This window comes from Durio zibethinus, chromosome 19 (assembly GCF_047325235.1).
Source record: "Durio zibethinus cultivar Kanyao isolate XHJ-2024 chromosome 19, ASM4732523v1, whole genome shotgun sequence".
Classification (NCBI taxonomy): domain Eukaryota; kingdom Viridiplantae; phylum Streptophyta; class Magnoliopsida; order Malvales; family Malvaceae; genus Durio; species Durio zibethinus.
Window position 1 is genome coordinate 1,156,283 of NC_143180.1, and position 20,782 is coordinate 1,177,064.

The 20,782-nt window shown below is 35.5% G+C and overlaps 3 protein-coding genes and 1 pseudogene across 5 annotated transcripts; all 4 read right to left on the reverse strand.

Annotated features, from left to right (window-relative positions):
• Positions 1-754: 754 nt before the first annotated feature.
• On the reverse strand, positions 755-3,916 carry LOC111310106 (transcription factor bHLH51-like). Its single transcript, XM_022909245.2, has 2 exons — positions 1,424-3,916; positions 755-1,266 (listed from the first exon to the last, which is right to left on the reverse strand). The coding sequence occupies exons 1-2, from the start codon at positions 1,781-1,783 to the stop codon at positions 787-789; spliced, it is 840 nt and encodes a 279-aa protein (XP_022764980.1). The 5' UTR covers positions 1,784-3,916; the 3' UTR covers positions 755-786.
• Positions 3,917-4,153: 237 nt separating this feature from the next.
• LOC111310105 (uncharacterized) lies at positions 4,154-6,358 on the reverse strand. 2 transcript variants are annotated; one of them, XM_022909244.2, is made up of 2 exons: positions 6,212-6,358; positions 4,154-5,038 (listed from the first exon to the last, which is right to left on the reverse strand). In XM_022909244.2, exons 1-2 carry the CDS (start codon positions 6,251-6,253, stop codon positions 4,355-4,357), a joined length of 726 nt encoding a protein of 241 aa, XP_022764979.1. In that variant the 5' UTR covers positions 6,254-6,358; the 3' UTR covers positions 4,154-4,354. The 2 variants fall into 2 exon arrangements, with proteins under 2 accessions (XP_022764979.1, XP_089604363.1); XM_089748237.1 differs by lacking the exon at positions 6,212-6,358 and adding an exon at positions 5,769-6,158.
• A 672-nt stretch (positions 6,359-7,030) lies between these two features.
• Positions 7,031-7,761, reverse strand: LOC111309734 (GDP-Man:Man(3)GlcNAc(2)-PP-Dol alpha-1,2-mannosyltransferase-like; annotated as a pseudogene). The gene is made up of 2 exons (XR_016330242.1): positions 7,568-7,761; positions 7,031-7,457 (listed from the first exon to the last, which is right to left on the reverse strand). The product of XR_016330242.1 is annotated as a GDP-Man:Man(3)GlcNAc(2)-PP-Dol alpha-1,2-mannosyltransferase-like (transcript).
• Positions 7,762-8,442: 681 nt separating this feature from the next.
• Positions 8,443-19,487, reverse strand: LOC111310107 (clathrin heavy chain 1). Its single transcript, XM_022909246.2, has 30 exons — positions 19,164-19,487; positions 18,739-18,943; positions 17,963-18,051; positions 17,765-17,843; positions 17,493-17,620; positions 16,904-17,002; positions 16,700-16,808; positions 16,184-16,263; positions 15,868-16,095; positions 15,710-15,775; positions 15,142-15,258; positions 14,853-15,050; positions 14,604-14,720; positions 14,407-14,466; positions 14,042-14,128; positions 13,862-13,945; positions 13,625-13,759; positions 13,463-13,525; positions 13,271-13,375; positions 13,084-13,196; positions 12,727-12,979; positions 12,499-12,635; positions 12,137-12,415; positions 11,049-12,051; positions 10,424-10,909; positions 10,144-10,314; positions 9,882-10,067; positions 9,419-9,541; positions 9,137-9,247; positions 8,443-9,007 (listed from the first exon to the last, which is right to left on the reverse strand). The coding sequence occupies exons 1-30, from the start codon at positions 19,206-19,208 to the stop codon at positions 8,846-8,848; spliced, it is 5,118 nt and encodes a 1,705-aa protein (XP_022764981.1). The 5' UTR covers positions 19,209-19,487; the 3' UTR covers positions 8,443-8,845.
• Positions 19,488-20,782: the final 1,295 nt, after the last annotated feature.

Below are 20,782 nucleotides of genomic sequence, written 5' to 3' on the forward strand. Positions count from 1 at the left end.
GAAATTGTGTTATTTTTTTAATTTGAAAAAAAGATATTCAAATCTTATTATTTGAGTAAAAAATCATATAATCGAGTCAAATATTCATGCATAAAACTTAAATTAATTTAAATATAAAGAAACCACCAAATGGACTTAATGATAGGCATTAACATACAATATTAGGCTTGACCTCAAACTATTTGGAGGAGTGGAAGAAACTATACATGGATGCCATATTTGCAAGTGTGTGGGTTTTCCTCCATTTTTTCTAATAATAATGGCTTGAGAAAGAAAGATATGGAAATGACAAGGTTAGGATACAAGTAATGAAATTGGGTCAAGCAATAACTGATTAATTGAACGGCCATCATCAAGTGAGTCAACTATGTAAATGCTTCTTTTCCTTTCATGGTTGTCGATTGTAAGTGGGGGATGGAAAGGAAAACCATTAAACCAACATCAGAATTGATGTTGTGATAAGGTAAAGTGTTGGTTTTCAGGAAGCAAATAGTGGTCACAGCAAGAAACCCACTTAAGCCTTATTGGAAAACCAAATTAAATGATGATTTCGCGTGCCTTTCGCATGCCACTTCATACAAAAAGAAAATTTGGAAAGAGGGATTCGATTCCTGCTTTTTGAAAAAAAGATCATGCACCAACTAATTGAACTTGAGTGTCACCCTCATGTTTTATCTGCCAAGGAGATATAAACAAGGGCAAAGCATCTCTCAATGTGAAAAAAGAAATGAACTGTCGCAAACTTGCATTAATGTTATTGGAAATGGAGTATATATTATAATTTATTTATTGTGTAAACTGAGAAGGCAAGAACAACCTTTGCCTTTTGCTTCTGATCCGACAATTTGATCCAGTGGATGATGAAGCAATCCTGTTTAAAACTACATTCAGGGACTGTTTTAGAGTGCTTGGTGAAACAGCCTCTTCATCATCACTGTTATTATTGCAAAGGATTAAATTGCTTTTCATTCTTCCACCTACACTTGAAATGTCAGCTTTAACTGTGCTTAGCCTTAGGCCTTTGAGGACTCGGATGAGTTCCGTGAATACTTCTGGCCGATCATCACAACAAACAGAAGCCCTGATCAAGATCTTGTCCTTGGTTTGTCTAGTATTGATGGGGCTTATGTCTTCAGGAAGATCACAATCTACAGTTACTTCATCAGTTTCTGTCGGTATGGTGAAAACTTTGCTGATTTCTGTTGCTTTTCGCTTTAGATCCTTTACTTGCTCTATTGCACTTCCTAATAGAGCTGCCTTATCCATCTGTACAAAAAAGAATTTGCTCTATTCAAGTCTTGAACTTGCTAAATTTGCTTGTAAATCTCAATGGTTTATTTGTTTACCCGGGTCTAAATATCATTTCTGAACTATTTTTAGCAAATTAAACTAACAAAGAAAAGTATGTGCCTGAAGAGAGTACCTTGTCAGACTTGGGAATCAGTTTTCTGAGAGCTGCAAGCTGTGCATTAATTCGATCCCTGCGCCTTTTCTCAGCTTGGCTATGGCTCTTGGTAACAGTTGTAGCTCTATCCTCTGCCGCTCCTTCAATTGGTGGTCCCCATGAAGGGAAACCTTGGCATTGAATTGAACTAGAGGCTGAAAAATGAGGCTCTATTGACCATGGGACTATGAAAGAAGACTCGTTGCTTATTGTAGCATTGAAATCAACCCAATTTTCAGCTTCAGGCAGGCTAGAATGGTAAGAATTCTCCATAGCTAAAACTAATAGAAAGAGTTCTAAAATCCAATAATCTGGAATCAACCTGCTTTTATTAGGCATTTAGAGCTACTGTTTCTTGAGCTAATAATGCGTGATCTTGAAATTCCGATGCATGGTGATTGGTGTGATATCTTATAACTTTTGATTGGTCAAATGAAAATCATTTTTGGCCTTATCCGGCTGTCATATCTCAACAAGGATTAATTTTCGACAAACTTTATCAAGCCAACTGAAACTTTATAGATCATGAAATATTTGGAGAGAAAAAGGATCATGCTCTGGCAAAGCATTAACTGCAATGCTTGTCAAAAATGGACAACAAAGAGAATTGTGCGGAAATAAATGTGGAGAAAATGATGGTTGGAAGCAGCCTGTTCAATCATGGATTGACTGTTCCGCGGTGGCTGCAGATGACCTAGAAAGAGCATCTTCTTTATCTGTAGTCTTACAAGAATTATTGTACCATTCACATCTCTAAAACTGTAACAAGTTGGGGTAGTGGATGGAACTTTTCCTGTTTTAGCTTTTGCTATCTGATACTTATCTATGAACTGTTTTATCTTTTTTCCTTTTCTTCAAAGAATTAAAAAGTTGTCATTGAACCCACGATGACATGAACTGCTGTATTCAGCTTTCCTACTTTGGGCTATATTTATGTTTATTCATCTGGCTATCTCTCTTTCTCTTTTTTTGTACTGTAACGCCTCAATTTCATATTGAAAAATTGTGAGAAATACACTTGAACCCGTACTTGGGACATAACACCTCTTTGATCATTGATCTTTGTTACTAATACTAGTTTCTTATCTCCACCATAGTTCTAAGTGGTTTGGGATAAAGACGGATCGAAGAAGTTTTATCTGCAAGAAGGCAAAGTTTTGGTGGTTTTCTTTGTCCTTTCTCACTTGATTCTCTATGTTTTAAGCATAGTACCGGCGTCCTACACAAGCAAACAAGGTGGCTTAAATTACCATCACTAGTTAGTCACGATGTAGGACCCCAATCACAATCAAATTGCAACTCATAATAAAAGGCTGTCAATGATCGACATGACTTTTTGATCAACCACTCATATTGTTCAAGTTCTTTCCGAGACTGTATGGTGCCGATGATTTTGTTACCCCTACTGTTTACCTCCAGCCCACTGCTTCAAATCTCATGTTTTAACGTCGGCAAGTGTCACAATAAAAATGTGGAAAATGTCGATTCATTTTCTTAGATGCACTTGGCCACCAAGGGTTTTTGTCAAGCAATTTTAATGCATCAAAGCCGTAATAACTTTGACTAACTAAAGACCATGTTCATGATCAAGCAGTTTTTTTATGCTAAACAGCGGTAAAAAGCACATTATAACAAGCAACAATCACATGTTTATCAACTTCTCTTCATTCCAACGAGGATGACTAAAGATTAAGCTGATGAATTCGAAAAGACTAGCAAATTGCTCAAGCCTGAATCAGACGTGTACTTGTGGTTCACAATCTCATGTAAAATGAGTCCGTCATGTTGTACACTGCAGTTTAACAGATAACTGTATGCAATAAGCAGCACAATGACCAATGAAATATGAAGGTTAGGACATTTAAGGGATATGAATCAATCAGTGAGGAGACATATGGGGGCCATTGCTCCATAAGCTGGGCAGTTTGATAGCAAGCAAATACCAAATTCGACACGTTTTCTGAAAAACACGCTTCATTGGTTATAGAAATAGCACAAATTTGGAATTTTAGTTACAGAGAAACTTCCAGGGAAAAAGGTTGACTTCAATGCCAAACACATATCTATATCAAAGCATATGCAGGCACCTTAAATTTTTTTTTGAAATCCAAAATGGATGCATTAGACCGAGCTACGTGGCCCTAAATCATAGCAAGAAGCTAACAGGCAGTAAAGTCATTCAATCAGGCCAGTAGGAAATTCAACAGCTCCCCATAAATTGTAATTTTTCTAGGTGTTCAGTTCATTCATAATTACATAATAGAACTGCAGTTTCAAGTAGCAAAAAAACTATTGAAAATTCAAGAACCAACGGGCACAACTTGAAATTTGAGCAACTACAATACTTCAGGAAAAAACAAAGGATAAAGGAGCCTTTTACCTAATACACCATTCCCAAAAAGACAGCATTTCAGTCTTAACGAGGCAGTTAATATCATCTTAGTTTAGCAACACTTAAGAAATTTCATTGCTGCAAGTGAGACAGAAATGTGCAAGCTAATCTTCTTGTTAAAAAAGAAGCAAGGCTCCTTCCCCAAGTTATGAACAGATAATGAGAAAGTACAGTCAAAAGAAGATTGAGAGGCAGGCATTCATTGCTAAAAAGAACCGAGCTTCAGAAGTTCTAGGAATTACCTTGCTCTTATCATGTTAATCTAAATACTTGGCAGAAAAGATTCGAAGAAAAATAATTACAAGAGCATACCAGGCTGAAAAGGTTGAGCATTGATAATAAACATCAACCACACAATACTTTGTACATTCATGCATAGATGGCTCATCCAAAAGTAAAATCTTTGCCACATAACATTTGGGAATGCATAGTACGTAAAATCAAGAGGCTGTGTGATCTTCAATGATGTGTCAAGGAGTTAGCAGTTCCAACAATGCAGAATTGGGTTGCTCTCCACCTTAGTACTCATTAAAATGTATGGCCCCAACTTTCCATACTATGTAAGTTGTTGTGAACATTACTGTGCTGATAAAAACAAATGAAAAGATGATGATAAAGAGATCATTACCCCCTGGAAACTGAAAAGTCAGGCCTTGCTTTGGCAATCCTCGTTTGCTGTCATCAAACAAATTTGTAGGTGCCTCTGGAAGGCGAGATCTTTTTTTCCCCTTATCACTTTCCCTCATGGCATCCAATACTTTACTGCCCATCTCTGATTTAGATGGCTTTGACTCTGCATAACGGCTGAGGACCCGAGCTGCCCTTAATCTCTCTTTCGCTGTTAGCGGTGCTTTTTTTGTTGTGGACTCCAAGTTAGGAGATGAAAATGCCTCCTGCTTCAGATTTGAAGAAACCATTGAACCATTACTAGCCTCTGAGGTCTGGGAGCGAGATTCATTATCAACATTACTATCTGAATCCAATGATGGGGAATTCACAGCTGAAACTTGATCATCAGAAACCAGCCTCTCAGCATCTCCAGAACCCTTAATGTTCATGGCTAGTCTGTCACTGTCTGCAAGTGAAAGACATAACCCCCATCTCTTTTGCTGTATACGTCCCCCAGAGCCATACATTTGCAAGGGAGGTGTGATAGGATTCGCCTTAAGTGCTGAAACTCCAACAGTAGATCTCGAGACATACTGATATTTACATTGCAAGTTTGCAACTTTAGTTAGGGAAATACTTTTGTAAACAACCAACAGGGTAGAGTAATCAAAATATGTATAAGCTACATTAAATTTAAAAAACAAAAAGATATGCTGCTCAGTAGAAATACTTAATACCAAGAGAGAAAAACCATATACATTCAAAAAGTATGTTGGATTATGCATTTACAGTTACTCGATCCATTAATAAACCAAAAAGCAAAAATACTACCAGCAAAGAAACAAGCAATTTCTCAAACAACATCTACACAGACTGCACTACATTTTGAAGTTCTATTACTCAAACTTGGGGTGAGAGTCGGACACTGGTATGCTCAATTTTTTCTAAATTCTTTCATATATTTGGAGCATCAGACATCCATACCCATGTCCGCTGGTTATATGTCGGACATGGATACTTCAAGGAAAATGAAGAACCCAAGCAACATTATTTGGAAGCATTAAAATCTCTTTTTCAGTTATTTCCTCATGTGCCTAATATACTTTGAATAGAGAAGACATAGGTTCTGGTTTTCCATGAAGAAAAACAGTCTTAAGTTTGAAGGTCATTAACTTAATAACTTTCCCATTCTACAACTATACCACTTCACTTAAATCAGAGCCAAGCCAGCCCCAGTAATAAATATGCATTTTATGACACTGCTCGGAGGTATATCCGCATAGATTTCCAAAGACAAAGAAGGCCAACCCAGCAAAACATTACCATCAAATGCTATCACCGGGAAACTGCAAGCCCATTCTATGGAGTAACCAGTCAAACTAATGTGTACTATAACCCAACAAAACTAGACAAGTCATGAAAATTAAAACGAATTAGGCCACAATCATTAATCATCTATAACATTTAAGATTAAAAAAAGTAAAATCCGATTAACAAAACATATTGTTGCATTAATATCCTTAAGTTTTCAACTCCTAAAAAGGCTCAGAAGCTGAAAACAAGAGAACCCAATAGAAAAACTAATGCCAGAGACAATCCAAGGGTGTTTTTTATGGCATAAAAAGGTTTTAAAAAAACAAAAGAAATAAATCCCATTAAGAATGTTACACTTCCAAGAAGCTGTCTGAAACAAGCAGAAAGAAATGAAAAGGTCAAAGTTTAAAAAAAAAAAAAAAAAAAAGAAGACATTGATTTGGTTGTCTTACCTTAAAATTGAAGCCGAAGACTGAGTTTAGAGAAATAGCCATGCTTTAGTGGCAACCATAGGACGCGGTGTGTTTTTGTGGCAATGAAGTAACGAAATCAAAGGAGATCAGCTGTTTGATTTTAGCACCACCGCCTTTCAACGAACGTGAAAGGCACGCCCTGATCTTTTTCCTTTTTTTTTCTTAATTTGTTTTTAGTAACATTTGTTCTGGTCTTGTTATTTTAATTAAATTATAATTTACAACTACTATATTTTAGTGTTAGTAATCAAAATTTTAACTTTATAAACGGAATTAAAAAAAATAAGACTTTAATTATAATATTATTTTATATTTGAATCAAAATTCAAATAATTGTGTGCTAATATTAAATTTTTAATTTTAATAATCAAAATTCAAAAGTTCAAAATCTTAAATTTAAAAAAATCTTATATTTGAATCTAAATTTCTAAATTTTAATTCAATTCCATGTATGAAATGCATATATTTGTGGAAATAACATAATATTCAACAAAATTGGAATGTACTATAAACTTTCAATATTTTGTTAGGGAGTTCAAATTACTGTATTTAGTAAATTTTTTTTTTTGATGCATCAAAATATTATTTTAAATATATTTAATATAAAACAATACTATAAAATAGTGTTTTAACTAAACTAAGCAAAATTCCCATAATTTTAATTGACTGAGAAAAACTGAGAAAAACACCAATTAAAGCTTAAAGATATTAAAAGAAATAAGAAAAAAAGCTAGTGTAAATCTTCCCATTCCTTAATGATAACCTCCCTTGGAGCAGAAGAAAGAGGCTGGCAAAGGCTTAAAGTCAAGTCACTTCTCAATTGCCATTCAAAAACTGATATTCCTTCAATTATGTTTGTAATCAAAGTTAAAAGTATAATAACTATTTTGTTGACAAAGCTTTATCAACCCTTTCTCTAATGACAGGATTAGACAGATGAAGAACCCCAAGAAACAAGAAAAACTAAACTACAACTACTGTTTTCTATTTCGGTGTGATTCCATTGGAACACTATCACTAGGAGGAATGACACAAAATCTTTGTTCAGAAAATCTGCTGGCTCTTCTTCTTGCAGCTTCAGTTATCTTGAGTCTTTCGGACTCGGGCATCCTTACCATTTTCAGGATTGCATCTGCATATTCTTCTACAGTTTGAGCAAGAAATCCTGTTTGTTGTCCATTTTCATCCAAAACAATGTCCATTTTGGGTCCAGCAGAATTATGAGCTGAAGAGGGGGAGCAAGTAAAATCAGTGCCAAGCGAAAACATTTTATAAACAGACAAAAAAAAAAAAGTATCTTCAATCTGAAAATGAAATATCATTTGCCATGCCCACCAATTGGTATGGCTCCTGCAGCCATGAACTCTACAACAACACTAATGCCGAAATGCTCATCTATCATGGAGTGGATTCAGCAACAGCAACACCCAAAAGTCTTACCAAATCCCTGCATAGTGGATGAAATTGATGAAGCTGAAGATCAACAAAGGAAACATCCATGTGAATGAATTCTTAAAACATATGTAAGCTCCTAACAAATCATAAAAGTACAATGCCCAGCAACCAGACATATTGCAGTAATGCAAATGCAGATAAAGTTGATTTTCTGCTGATCATAAATTTTTAGGATGATTTTCATATAGGGGGAGATTCCCACCAAATTAGATCATTGTCCAAAGGATGTGGCTTTTAGGCCTTAGATGGATATATTTGAAGAATATCCGGCCCAGAGTTGTGGTAATCCTAGCCCCAGTCTGATATAAAAGAAAGAAAATGGAGAAAAATTTAGAAATAAAGAAAATTCCAAAAAAATAAAAAGAACAAATCATTTACTTCCATGGAAAATAAATTAAAAAGAGTGAAAATGAAAACATTTTATTTTTTTGACATGCAAACAAATAAAAAGGAAAAATTTTCTTATTCTTGATAAATTGGACATATACGAGTTTTTAGACCTCATTAATTTTTTTACATCCAACAACTTATTGGTAAGAATCACATAATGACGTCTGATCTTTTTTATTTTACTTTGAAACAATAGATAATTTCATTTTCATTTTACCTTTTGATAATTTCAGCTACAAAATAAAAAAAATTCTATTAAATCATATTATTCATAAGCTAATTTCTGTTTCTGCTTGAAAAATGAAGCAAAATTAAAATAAAATAAAATAAAATAAAAACAAGAAAAACACATTGAACGGACTACGTTCAGGGAGAAACAAATTTTAAATGAGAATATCAAATTCCGAAATTACGATCGGTGTGAAGAGTTTTGTATATACTCGGTCCATGCCAACGACCGGAACGAAATAATACTACAAAATACAAAAATATGCATGAAATCCACGGCTAGTCCTCTACCAGCAGTTAAAAAAATGCTTCTTGCTACAAAACAAAAATTACAAACACATATCACACTCCAAAGACACAACAATGGCATTATTACAATTTTGATCTTCACTCCATCAGACCAGGGAAGACGAAATGAAAAAAATGAAGGCGTCGAAACCTGATGAAATGCCACTAATAGAACTATGATGTCCTTTCTCTGGAGCAACAACATGGATCCACTGGCTAATAAAATCTTCAATCAAACCAACCTATTATGACTTAATAGCTGCCCATTGGTGGCATGCCGAAAGGTGGCATTGGAGGCATAACCATTCCTCCCATGGGTGGTGGTGGAGCAAAACCTCCTCCCATATTCGGTCCTCCCATGCCTGGCATTGGCGGTGCAGGTAAGGCAAGAGGTAGCAACTGAGCATACATGTTCTGCGACAGAAAGCATTTTAATCAGTTGGAAGATGTTTGAACCCAATGAAGATGTTAGCTACTCCCAGGAGGGTAGAGAATATTTTCAAGAAAACAGAGTTGTCGATTAGACATTCGAAGTTGTTATACCTGTTGTGCAATGACTTCCTTCTCTTCTTGCTCTTTAGCCTTTACTTCATGTTGAGCCTCAATCTTGTCCTTGATAAGTTCATCAACTTTGCCAGTATATTCACGGATAAACTAGAAAAATAGAGTCAAATAAGGTTCCAACACTATTATCTCCTAATTAAGAAGGATCTTTAAAAAAAAAATCAGGGTAAAATGGGAAGATGCACTGAGATCAATCATCCAAGCCTAGCTAATAAAACCCAATCAAATGATGATGATGAAAGCAGCAGTACAGAAAATCACCTGCAACAGGTACGGGAATGCAAAGTCAATCATATTGTTAATCCAGGCTAGCTCAAGAGCAACATCTGGTCGAATTAGGTCATAACAGACAAAGAGGCACGATGCAAAGCATTCCTTCTTGCCCTGTATAAAGAACATCAACACAAAAAATTAAGTCCAATTCAAAACAATATCCAACATTCCTAAAACAATACCAGAAGAAAAACCACCATAGTTCAAGCACAAATTTACATTGAGGACTTCCTCTCCGTGTCCTATACTTATAGAATGGTTATCAACTACTATGATTTTATACTTATAGTTGCACCCTAAAGAAACAAGTGGAAGAGAGCAAACTAAGGTAATCAGATGTACTGGTTGACCATGAAGGTATAATGCTTTATACCTCCAAAGATATGACCATCACGCCATAAACCATCAGTCAGTGTATATTTTTCTGCATATTTAGGAATGAGTTGATTACCTGTTCGATGAAGTAAACAAGCAACTCCTCGGCAAGTTCACGGTCACCTGACTGTGAAGCTGTTTCCATTGCATCCTTGTAAAGGTTGTCTTTCTTTGACAAGGCAATTGACTGCTTCCATCTGCCCGCCTTTTTGTAAATGTATGCAGCAACTCGCCTCATCTCAAGCAGCTCATGTTTCTCAATCTACTCAATCAATATAGAAATAATATCAGAAACCGATCTAACAGCAAACAAAAATGTAAGAACAACATTACTTCACCTTTTGTGCGAGGCCAATCTGATCAAAATTATCGTGCAAGTCAATAGATTCTCTCAATCTATCATAATCTTCTTCCTCTACATAAATCTCATTTAACGCCTCATTTACTGCTGACACATTGTTGCTCTGAACAGCAACCATGTATGGTTTCACAAGACGCAGGTGACCAGCCTGAAATCCCAGAAGGAAATAATTGTCAACCCGAAATGAATTCAAACAATATTAAAACAAGTCAGTAGTATTTATTTTACAATTAGATCATTATATGACAAAATGGAACCTTTCTCATAATGTCAACAACACGAGTGTGGTCCACACGAAGTGCAAGCACATTCAGCATATCATTGATGAGATCAGGATGTTCTTGCATGTAGAAGTGGACAGCCTTGTAATATAGCTCAACATTAGCAACTTTAACTGCAATATCTTTGAACTGCATATGATCCCATGCTTCAGGAGAGTGGTTCATCACGGTAGTTGCAGCATTATCAAACTCACCATATTGGATATACAAATAGGTTAGTTCCTTCCAATGCTGCTGCTCATCACAAGCCCTTATCAGCTTGGGAATATTGAGACGAGTAGAGAACAATTTAATGTGCTCCATAAGCTTCTCTGGACGATATCTGGCATACAGAACTCCCAACTCAGTAAAGATCCCCATGTGCGCACGTTCCAATCCTAAACCACTCTCCATGAGAGAGATCAACTCATTGAAGCATCCTCTATTCTGATAGTATTCACTGACTTCTTCCAAGTCATCCACCTACAAAATCAACAAACATAACCGTCAAAATCATCATGGACAAACAGTATCCAACAGACAAACATGAGGAGAAATAAAAGGGAACTGAATGATCACCCATACCAACAATTTTGTTGTTTCAACATGAATGAAAACTTACCTGAACAATAATGTTAAGACCACATATCTGTGCCAATCGGAATTCCTCTGCATCAACACAAGCAAAGCACACCTCCTTCCATGTCTTGGCACTGTTTGCTTTTCGTGCTGCATCAACAGCACCCTGGAATTGTTTAAGCCTCACCAGTGTAACAGCCAACTTGGCCCAGTTAGATATAAATGCAAATATTATTTTTGCAGCTTCATATAGGGCTTCATCAAACAAGCGATCACCAACATTTTGAAGATTAGCAACATTTGGCATGAGAATGAATTCTTCAATTTCACCCAGTCTATCAATCTTTGCATAGGCATAAATGAGTTCACTGTCCACCTTGGGCTCCTTCACCTTCTGCCTAACCATCAGAAGGTACCTCACCAAATCAGGGTAGACATCAGCATCCTCAGAAGCTCGGATAACATCAAGGAACTCGGTAGCATCATCTGCACGAATAAATGATTCAATTGCATCACTCACCAGCCCCTCCCTCAGTTGTGCCTTTGCCACCTGACTCCAAACAGCATCTTCCTCAACTCGGAATGCAAATTCGACAGCCCGATCAATGCTTCTAATGTTATCCAATAAAACATTGACAGCCTGAACATTTAAGTTAAACTTTTTGAAAATTGCAAAAGCTTCTTCGTAGAGTTGGGCTTCAACAGCCACTTCTCCAACTGCAGGTCCATCAAAATTATCTAGCCTATTTATATAGTCCATAACTCTAGATGGATCTGCCTTGATAGCAGTCAAAATAAGCAGATTTTGCAGATTGAAGTTCCCACTGAAAGCAGAGTTTTGGAGCACAATCTTCTCAAGAAGCTCAATCAGTTCATGGGGCAGATCAGCTGTCATGAAAGCTTTAACAGCTGCAGAAACTTGTTCTGGACTCTTGCTTTCTGGCAAAGCAGTTGACACAACCTGATCAATTAGCTGTCTTCTATATTCATTTTCAGGATCTAGAACCTTCTCCCAAAGATCACCATCCATCCTCTCAACAACATACCTATGATCAAAAGGATGATGCACAATAAGCCACTTTAAAACAAAGATCCAACAAATTATCAAATATAAACTAAATAACTACATACCTGGCCTGCAATTTAAACAATGAGTTCTTATTTGTGACATTGATCAGTTCATCATCACATTGTCCTCTTCTGTAAGCCACAACAGCCAGGGTGGGATCACGCTTCTCGCAGTACTTACCAACAACCCGAGAATCATAGTAAGGGTTGGTTGTGAGGAAGTGCTCTGGATTGTTATTGCTGTCAATGATGATTTTACCCAGAGCATTGTGGACATGCACATCTTGGCTTCCCTCACTTACAAGATGCTCCAAGAACTGTGTAAGTAAACGAAGACGATTTCTGGAAACCACATGCCAAAATATGAGAATTACATAGCAATGACAGGAGGAAATAAGGACATAAGACGCAAAAAAAAAAATCACCTCTTCTCACATTCCTCCACAAGGGGCTCAACTGGAAGCAAAGAACGGACTGAGAGAATGAGACCCTTTATAAAATCTTCAGGGCATTCATCATCTAGCAACTGCCCCACTACCAAAGGAGCATTTCCTGGGTTAACCTATCAAAAGAAGCAAACAAGTTCTCAATTACTTAGAGTTTAAATTAAATTCATGCAGCATGTTAGTAAAATAGCAGAGAATATTACATACCTTCTGAACATAACCTTCAATGTAACGGAGCATATTATTTGTGTAGAGATAGTGTGTGAGATCAGGAACAAACCCAAATCTATCACAAACATTAATCAGGGGCCTAGCATCAGGAAGCTTGGCCTCCATCAAGAAGTTCTTTGTCTTTTCAGCATCATAGAAATTTGATTCCCTAGTCACGCGCTCAACCTCCTTTATCTGTCCAGTTTTAGCAGCTGCCTCAATGTACTTAAAGTGTATATCAGGGTCCTCACTGTCCCGTAATCAGAAGTAAACATCATAGTAAGAACCATATGATAAATTGCTGTGCTGTGAGCAATCAAACAGACGAAATTTCTTGTTTGCTAAATAGCTTACCTTGAGCTCAAATAAGAGCCCAGAAAAAAGTACAATCCTTCATATGACTTAAATTGCTCAAAAAGTTTTATGCAACCATCAACACCCAACTGCTCACAATACTCCTTGGCAACCTGCACAGACACACAACTTAGCCTTTGGTGATTTACTAAACATTTTTAGCATACCATTATACAACACCCTTTACCTGAACAATTATTTGAAGGTTTCCTCTTAGATTAACCACCAGAAGGTCCTTCATGCACTCCAAAGCCCATTCTCGTGAAAGAGTACCAAAAAACTCAACAAGCGACTGAAAACAGAAGTATTATTAAAAAAAGTCAGGAGGTTCTACATGCTCCAATTTTACCAAGAGATAAAGATAGCGTACAACATGTACCTGTGGCTCAATAGCATGTGTATTCACAATGACACGTTTAATATCTGGCAACTCTGTGTAATGCTGCAGAAAAGGTGTTACATTTAATCAAAGAGATACTATTAATTCAGTGTAGAAAATCATAAATAATGAAACAATTATTATTATTAATAAGACAATTACCTGGAGAGCTCGCACATAGAGACCAGCTTTCTCACAAAGTTGTGCAATTCGGGGGCGATCATAATGACTGAACATTCCATTTGCTAAAATGGCATCAGCAACATTTGGAAAAGTTACTAGATTGATTTCCAAGACCTGCATAGAAAAGAATGTTATTAAACTAAGTATAATATTTTCGAAAAAAGAAAAAACAAAACCAAAATTAGATTAGTTTAACCAGCACATTGAAGAAATAACCTTTGTTTGTAGAAAAGCATGCTCTGGTAGATTTGGCTTCAAAACATCTAATAGAAATGCAGTAGCTTCCCGTATCAAGTTCCTCTGAAAACAAAAAGCATAAATCCAAAAAAAACAATCTCATGTATTTTGTATAGAAAAATAATGTTATTTTCACAACCAATTCCATAAGAAGCAGACCTGAAGAAAAAGATCAGTAATGGTATTGTAATCAACTGGACAACCGCCCTCCATTTGAGACATCATCAATGCAAAATTAACAGCTCCCTGCAAGTAATACAAACGATGACTCATCTCCATCTAAAAGTAAATTTTCCATGAAAATTACAGAGATCCAATCCCATAGAAAAGGCAATAATACCAACATCTATTGATGGGAAAACAATTAAAAAAAAAAGCTTTTAATTTAATCAGAATATCCATAAAAATTGACTTAAAAGGCTTTAATAAAGAGTAACACATTTGAACATATTTATCAATTGCTCATATGATTTGACATGCATCAACACCTCAAACAATAAAGACTACATAAAACAGAAACGAACCTGTGGATCTGTACGAAGAATCGTTTGCAGAAGGAACAAGTAGTCAGGAGTGTACCCAACCTGAGGAAACAATTTAGTCATTGATGCATGCATTCACCAAAATGTAAAGAACAAGTAAAAGGATAGGCTGTAAAAAAGGAGACCACACATCATCAGCCCCAGAAAATGCCAAAACAAAAAAAAAATGTGGCAATCACCTGCTTTGAGTAAATCAAGATTTTGTCAAACTCTCTCCGTTCAGCAAAAGCTGCGACAACTTTTGGAGTTGCCCTAGCTTTAATATATATTTTCAGCGCAAGGTCATTATCCACAGTCTACAACAAGCAAATGACAATTAGAAAAAAGGTAAAAAATAGTCAAATCCATACCAATTTTTTGAAGTAGAAATTTAGATGAAATTGAATAAGATACTAATAGTTTTCTATTCTAGTGGGTACAAATCAAACCTTCACAAGGTCTCCAAGTTCCTCACTACATTCCAATTTATCTTCAGCCAACCAATTCTCCAGAAGATTCTTCTTGTTTTGGTTTACAACAAGCCGTGATAATTCCAATGACTCAAATGCATTGAGCTTCCCTCTTGTTAAAAGTGTACCAAAGTACTGCAACAGAGGTGGAGTCTGCCCAGCTTGCACAGGAACACTCTGCAACATTTGGGTAAGGCATTCTGCCTCAGATAAAATCAACACAAACACAAAAACCAGCATCTGCATGATTAAGAGAGCAAAATGAGACCTGAAACTTGGCAACTGTATCAGGTGTGCGAAGGATCCCTTGGGGAGATTCTGCAGCAAGCTCAGCAGCTTCTTTATACTTTGTCTGAGCAAACAATTCTTGAAAATGTTGGACAACCTGAGATATCCAAAATCAAAGAGTCAACATCCTAGTACACAGAGAGAACAAAGTCATTAAGAACAAGGTCTAAAAAGTAACAGATAAAATTGAATAATATATTAGTTATTACTGTTAACAACATGCAATATCAGATATCTCAAACACTAAAACTAATCATGCAATAACAAATGAAAGAACAGAACCAAAAAGATGGTACTAAAGTAAATCAAGAAAGAAGAAGACAGCATGTCAATCTCAGCATTGTAGCAAGATTGAAGAAATACCATAATCCATGAAGAAAGTTACCACAAAAGTATGCTTCCAAGTTAAAATAGATTATTCCTTTGGATATTATTGTCTCGCAACTAAAATCTACAGTTGATAGTATCAGATTTTACTCCTCAATGATCATCCCAATGCAAAGATTCACAAACCATAGACCAGAAAATATACAAATCAATACACTTACCAGGTTCTCTGCACCAGGAAGGTTTCCTCTTTTAGCCAGATTGACAGCAAGCTCCAAATTGTTTAACTGAAACAGAAAACAACCATAAGAAGTTGTAAGCCAGCATGTCTCACCTTAGTGATACCAGAAAACAAAATAGGAAAGGCACAAAAACACACTTGACCGCTAACAAATGGCACTATTGTTGCTTCATTTACAGTAGCCAGCAACACCTGACCTCGCCTGTTGATGGCATAAAATCCTCCTGCCGCTGAAGCTTCAGAGGTTAAAAATATTGGGTCTGGACTGATTCTATTTCTGTATACAGCGGTCGCTGTCTCTAGATCATAAACAAACAGCAGCCCAAGCTTGGTGATAACATAGATCAAACTATATTTGTGGGATATCTGCCAATTAACAAAAACTTGTCTAATTGTTGGCACAACAATAAACATTTTACAAGAAAAACAATCAAAATCTAGGATATTATCCTACCTGCATTGCGACTGGAAAATCATCTTGAAAATCTGGTGGAAAGAATAGATCTGCCTGTTTCTTTGAAAACGATGGCTTACCTGCCAATATATACGTTCTATTAGAAGATCAGAAATATAATAGACTGAAGGACACACAACAGAATATTATAGCCACTATATTAATTTCAACAAGAATAGTTAATTTACAGCCAATGCTTGAACACAACCCCATCAAAATTTCTAACTTAGAATAGTCTTGATCACGATTTAGAGCTTGCAATAGATAAAATTCTAAGACATCTGAGCTAAAACCACACAAATATTCCAGAGTAGTGTCCCAACCAACCAAACTTGCCAAAACTCAAAGTAATTTCTGAGTGTACTTCAATGCCACCACTGGAAGGGGCAATCACAAACTGTTTTACTTCTTTAATTTTATTTTCAGTTTTTGTATTCATTAAAAAAAAACTTCAGTTTCCCCTCGTATATAACAAGGAGATACCAAAAGTATAATAACAGACAGCAAAGCACTAACCTGGCTGGGCACCAAGCTCAATTACATGAAATTTTGATGTAATCTGGCCAGCATTAAAAGTCTTGGTGGCAAATGAAATAAGAATAGAAGGATTCTCATTTCCTGGAACCTGCTCAACACGAACAAGCACATATGATAGGCTGCTTGCTAGATCAAAGTTTATGATATCTAGTAAAATAGAGTAAACTACAAGAAATCCCTTACCTTAAATTGTGCAAATGAAGCAGCATGTGCTTCAAGAGCTTGACTACGCTGCTGATCAACAGAGAAAAGTTGCATGTTCCCCTTAACCAATTGTGGCCTCTAAAAGAGACAAGACACATAGAACAAAATCAGAACTGTGTAGTGACAGCAAAAATGATTTTCTAAAAAGAGAATTTCATAAATAATAATGATTATGCAAGAAACTATTCTAACAGTAAGAGCCAGAAAGGGGAAAAAGAAAAGGCAAAGAAAACTAAAAAAGGGAGTCAGAGTGATGCAAATCCAAAATGACACCACAAGAGACAAAATAAATCACCTATAAGGAGTTGATAAATTAATTCACAGAGTTCACTTCAGCAGTTTGAAACATTGGCCACACAACAACCATACCAGCTTAAAGATCTTCTAATGCCCAGTTAGATTAGGGAAATATTTTGAATGTATTATTACTTCAATAGATCCTTTTTTGGCATACAACAAAATTTACTTTACATGTAGCATTTTTCAAATTCCCAAAACTTAATACAAATGAAGCAACAGCCACTTCTTCACAGCAAAAAATAATCACATTTAAAGAGCAACCTCATACCTCGGGTGCACCAGGGGCAATTCCAATCAAAACCAACCACTTCTCAGAAGGGTCACATTTATAGTTTATTATCTGATTGTTCACCAAATTAGCTGTTCTCTCAAACATCTTAACTGGTTCAGAATCACCTGCCAGGAGTATAATGCAAGGAGACACATGACACCAAAGAAATTTATACAACAGATAAAAACAATTCAAAAAAGATATCTTTTAGAGCTGAACAAAGTACAGCGGCCTGTGATACCAGATAAGATAACCGAATAATATCTAACCTTCAATTGACCAATGATACACAGAAGTCTGAGTCACAAGGCCAAGCATTTTTGGGCTAATCCATTTCCAAAATACAACCTGTCAAGGAAAATCAATAAATGTTGAGAGGTAGATAGCTAATGATAGAATCTAATGGAACTATTACAAGAAGTAAAAAAATTTAAAAGAAAACAACTGAGACAACAAATAGATTTCACCTGTTCAGGCATCTGATGTGATTTCATTTTCGCCTTCATCTCTATGTTAAATATTTGCAAGTGATCTTGAGTTGTTCCAGGTAGTTGAGCTACAAAAGCGATGTCAAGTCCATGAGCATAAAGCATGGATAGATAACAAATTTAAAGGTGACATTAATACTAAAGATATTAAATCTCCTTCTCCATTAACTACTTTCATTACAGGAATGCCAAGCACTTCATGACTTGTATTTCAAGCATATTTTTTCTCGTCTCATTGGACACAAATTGAACCAAGTTCTGCTATTGCAAGAAACTAAAAAGGCAGTGCTGACAAATTGTTCCTGGCAAGCTAAACAACCAGACGTCCAAATACAGCACCCAATCAATATATCAATAAAACAATAGAGCAGAAAAGTGTTAACCACTACAAACACTGTAGTTCACACACACTGTGATGCTGTAAGCAGGGTCCTTGCAGTTAACAGGTATCACATGCATGTTCATTTTAGAAAGCTATAAGCAAGTAGCAAACCAACAACCAAAAGGAACCTAAGTACCAATTACCAATTCGAGCAAGATTCTTCTGCACAAGTATTCCATTAATAAAACAGTCTCACTAACAATACAAAAAAAAGAGTTCCAAACTACGGATCGAATATGAGCTCTACTGAGTATCAGATATACAAAATAGACATGCTGAATATAAAATCCTCTAATCAATAACAATCAATTACAACACACAATTAACGTGATCTGATAAAAGTAACTAACTGCTGTTAGTTATGATAACTGACCTTTCAAAGCAAGGATTCTAGAAGTCGGATTCATGAGAGCAGAATCCGCTGTAATAGGCCGTCTCAATGGCTGCATCGGCATGTTCATGTCGATGATCACAACACTATTTTGCGGCGCCGTTTCTCTCACACAAATATACTTATCAGATTCCATAGTTACGTTCGTGAATGTGATAAATTGAGGATTAATGCCAATGCTCGGCAACTGCAAACAAACGACACCGTTCAGATCACTCAAAATTCTCACTATTTTAAAACGTAAAAAGGAAATTTCAAACAGATCTAAGCAGACTTTACATATATTAGATCTGACAAGGCTTACGAAGTATTAGATTAAACTTGATAACCGATTATTAGATATAGTTCAGGTGAATTTTCTATAATAATCGATTGAATCTGAACGACGAGTTAGATACAGGACTTACAGTTAAGACTTCCTTCATAGCGATGGGAGCATTCGCGGCCGCCATGGTGACTCAGATCGATAGATGAAGATTCAGGAATAAGGAGCAGATCTAACGGCTGGGATTGAATCTTTCAATTGCGAGTCAAAACGGAACACTGACAAAGAGACGAGAAAAAACCTCCGCTAAGAGATCTGAAGCAGAGAATTAAAACAGTAGAAAGAGAGAAGTGAAAGAGAAAAGCAGAGGAGAGATCCAATCTGAGACACTGGAGAAATTATAAAAATAGAAAGGAAAAAATAAAACAAAGAAAATCACAAGAACGAGGAAAAGACGTGTGAAAATGTGGAAATATGCTGCCTGTTGGTATTTATCTAGACTCCGATTCAGGTCATAATGAACCGACCCGAGTTTTATTTTTAATTTTGATTTTTGAAAAATGATATTTCCCGGAGGAAAGAGGAAATTAAAGGCTCAAAATGGGTTAAACTTAACAACGAAAAAAAAAAGGTTTAAATGATGAAAGAGCAAAGGATTAAATTCGCTTTGATTTTCCATTTTAGAAATAAATTAGTGATGAATTTATGTGAAGTAATTTGGAGCATTCTCTCATTTATAACTGAATTCTTCATTCAATCGGATATTCGTAGATTCTTTAAGATAAAATCTTTATTTTATTTTTAAAAAACATGTTAAAAAGCGTTTTAAATGTAGTTTTTAAATTTAATTTTGTTTCTTACTTAATTATTTCAAATTTGCATCTTAATTAGATCTATTTTTTAATATAATAAGATATTTTCAGATTTTATCTAAATTTAATCAATTTTTCAATGATTTCAAAATTATACTCCTTGACATTAATCTATTTTATTTAAATTTAAGATTTTATTCCCAAATTATCAGCACAAACCTTAGTTGATAAGAAAATAATTTTGTATCAACCAAGTTAATTTTGAAGTAAAAAATAAATAAATAAAATTTTCCATTTACCCTTAATCCTCAATCTTTATTTACTTAATTCACTTAATATTACAAGCCAAAATTATTTTTTAAAGAGTTTGACTAACATACATGCAGTTAATTTTTTTTAATATGAAAAAAATTGAAGACTATAATAGTTTATACTTTTGTACAAAAACCTTAGAAATGACAGATTTTTTTTTTGGGGGGGATTCTATTTAATTCCCTGTTGGGGTTGACTTGGGTATGTGGGATAATCAGTAAGCCAGCCCCAAACCTCTTTAATAATTCAAAAAATGAAGAAAAAGAAAAGGCAGTTGAAATTATACTTTCTCCTTCAAAATGAGTGATCTTTGGACAAAAATTAGTAGAATCAAAATGTTCTCCAACTTGGTTTCCCAATTTATACAGAATTTTCTGCTCAAGCTGACATGGAACTCACTGTAATTCCTAGAAAAGCTATAAGTACTTGATTGTCAAGGACATAGGCATTTGAAATTTTCTGAATATGCAACTTTATATATTTACATCTATAATCTTTTGTCATTACTAAGGAAAAGGAATCTCCAACATTTATGGTCAACATCCTTAGATATTTAAAGGCCCAAGAAAATGCTGGTTTGAGAAAAAACATGCCCAAATGGGACTCTTGTTTGGGCTGTAATTGGGTTGAGCATAGG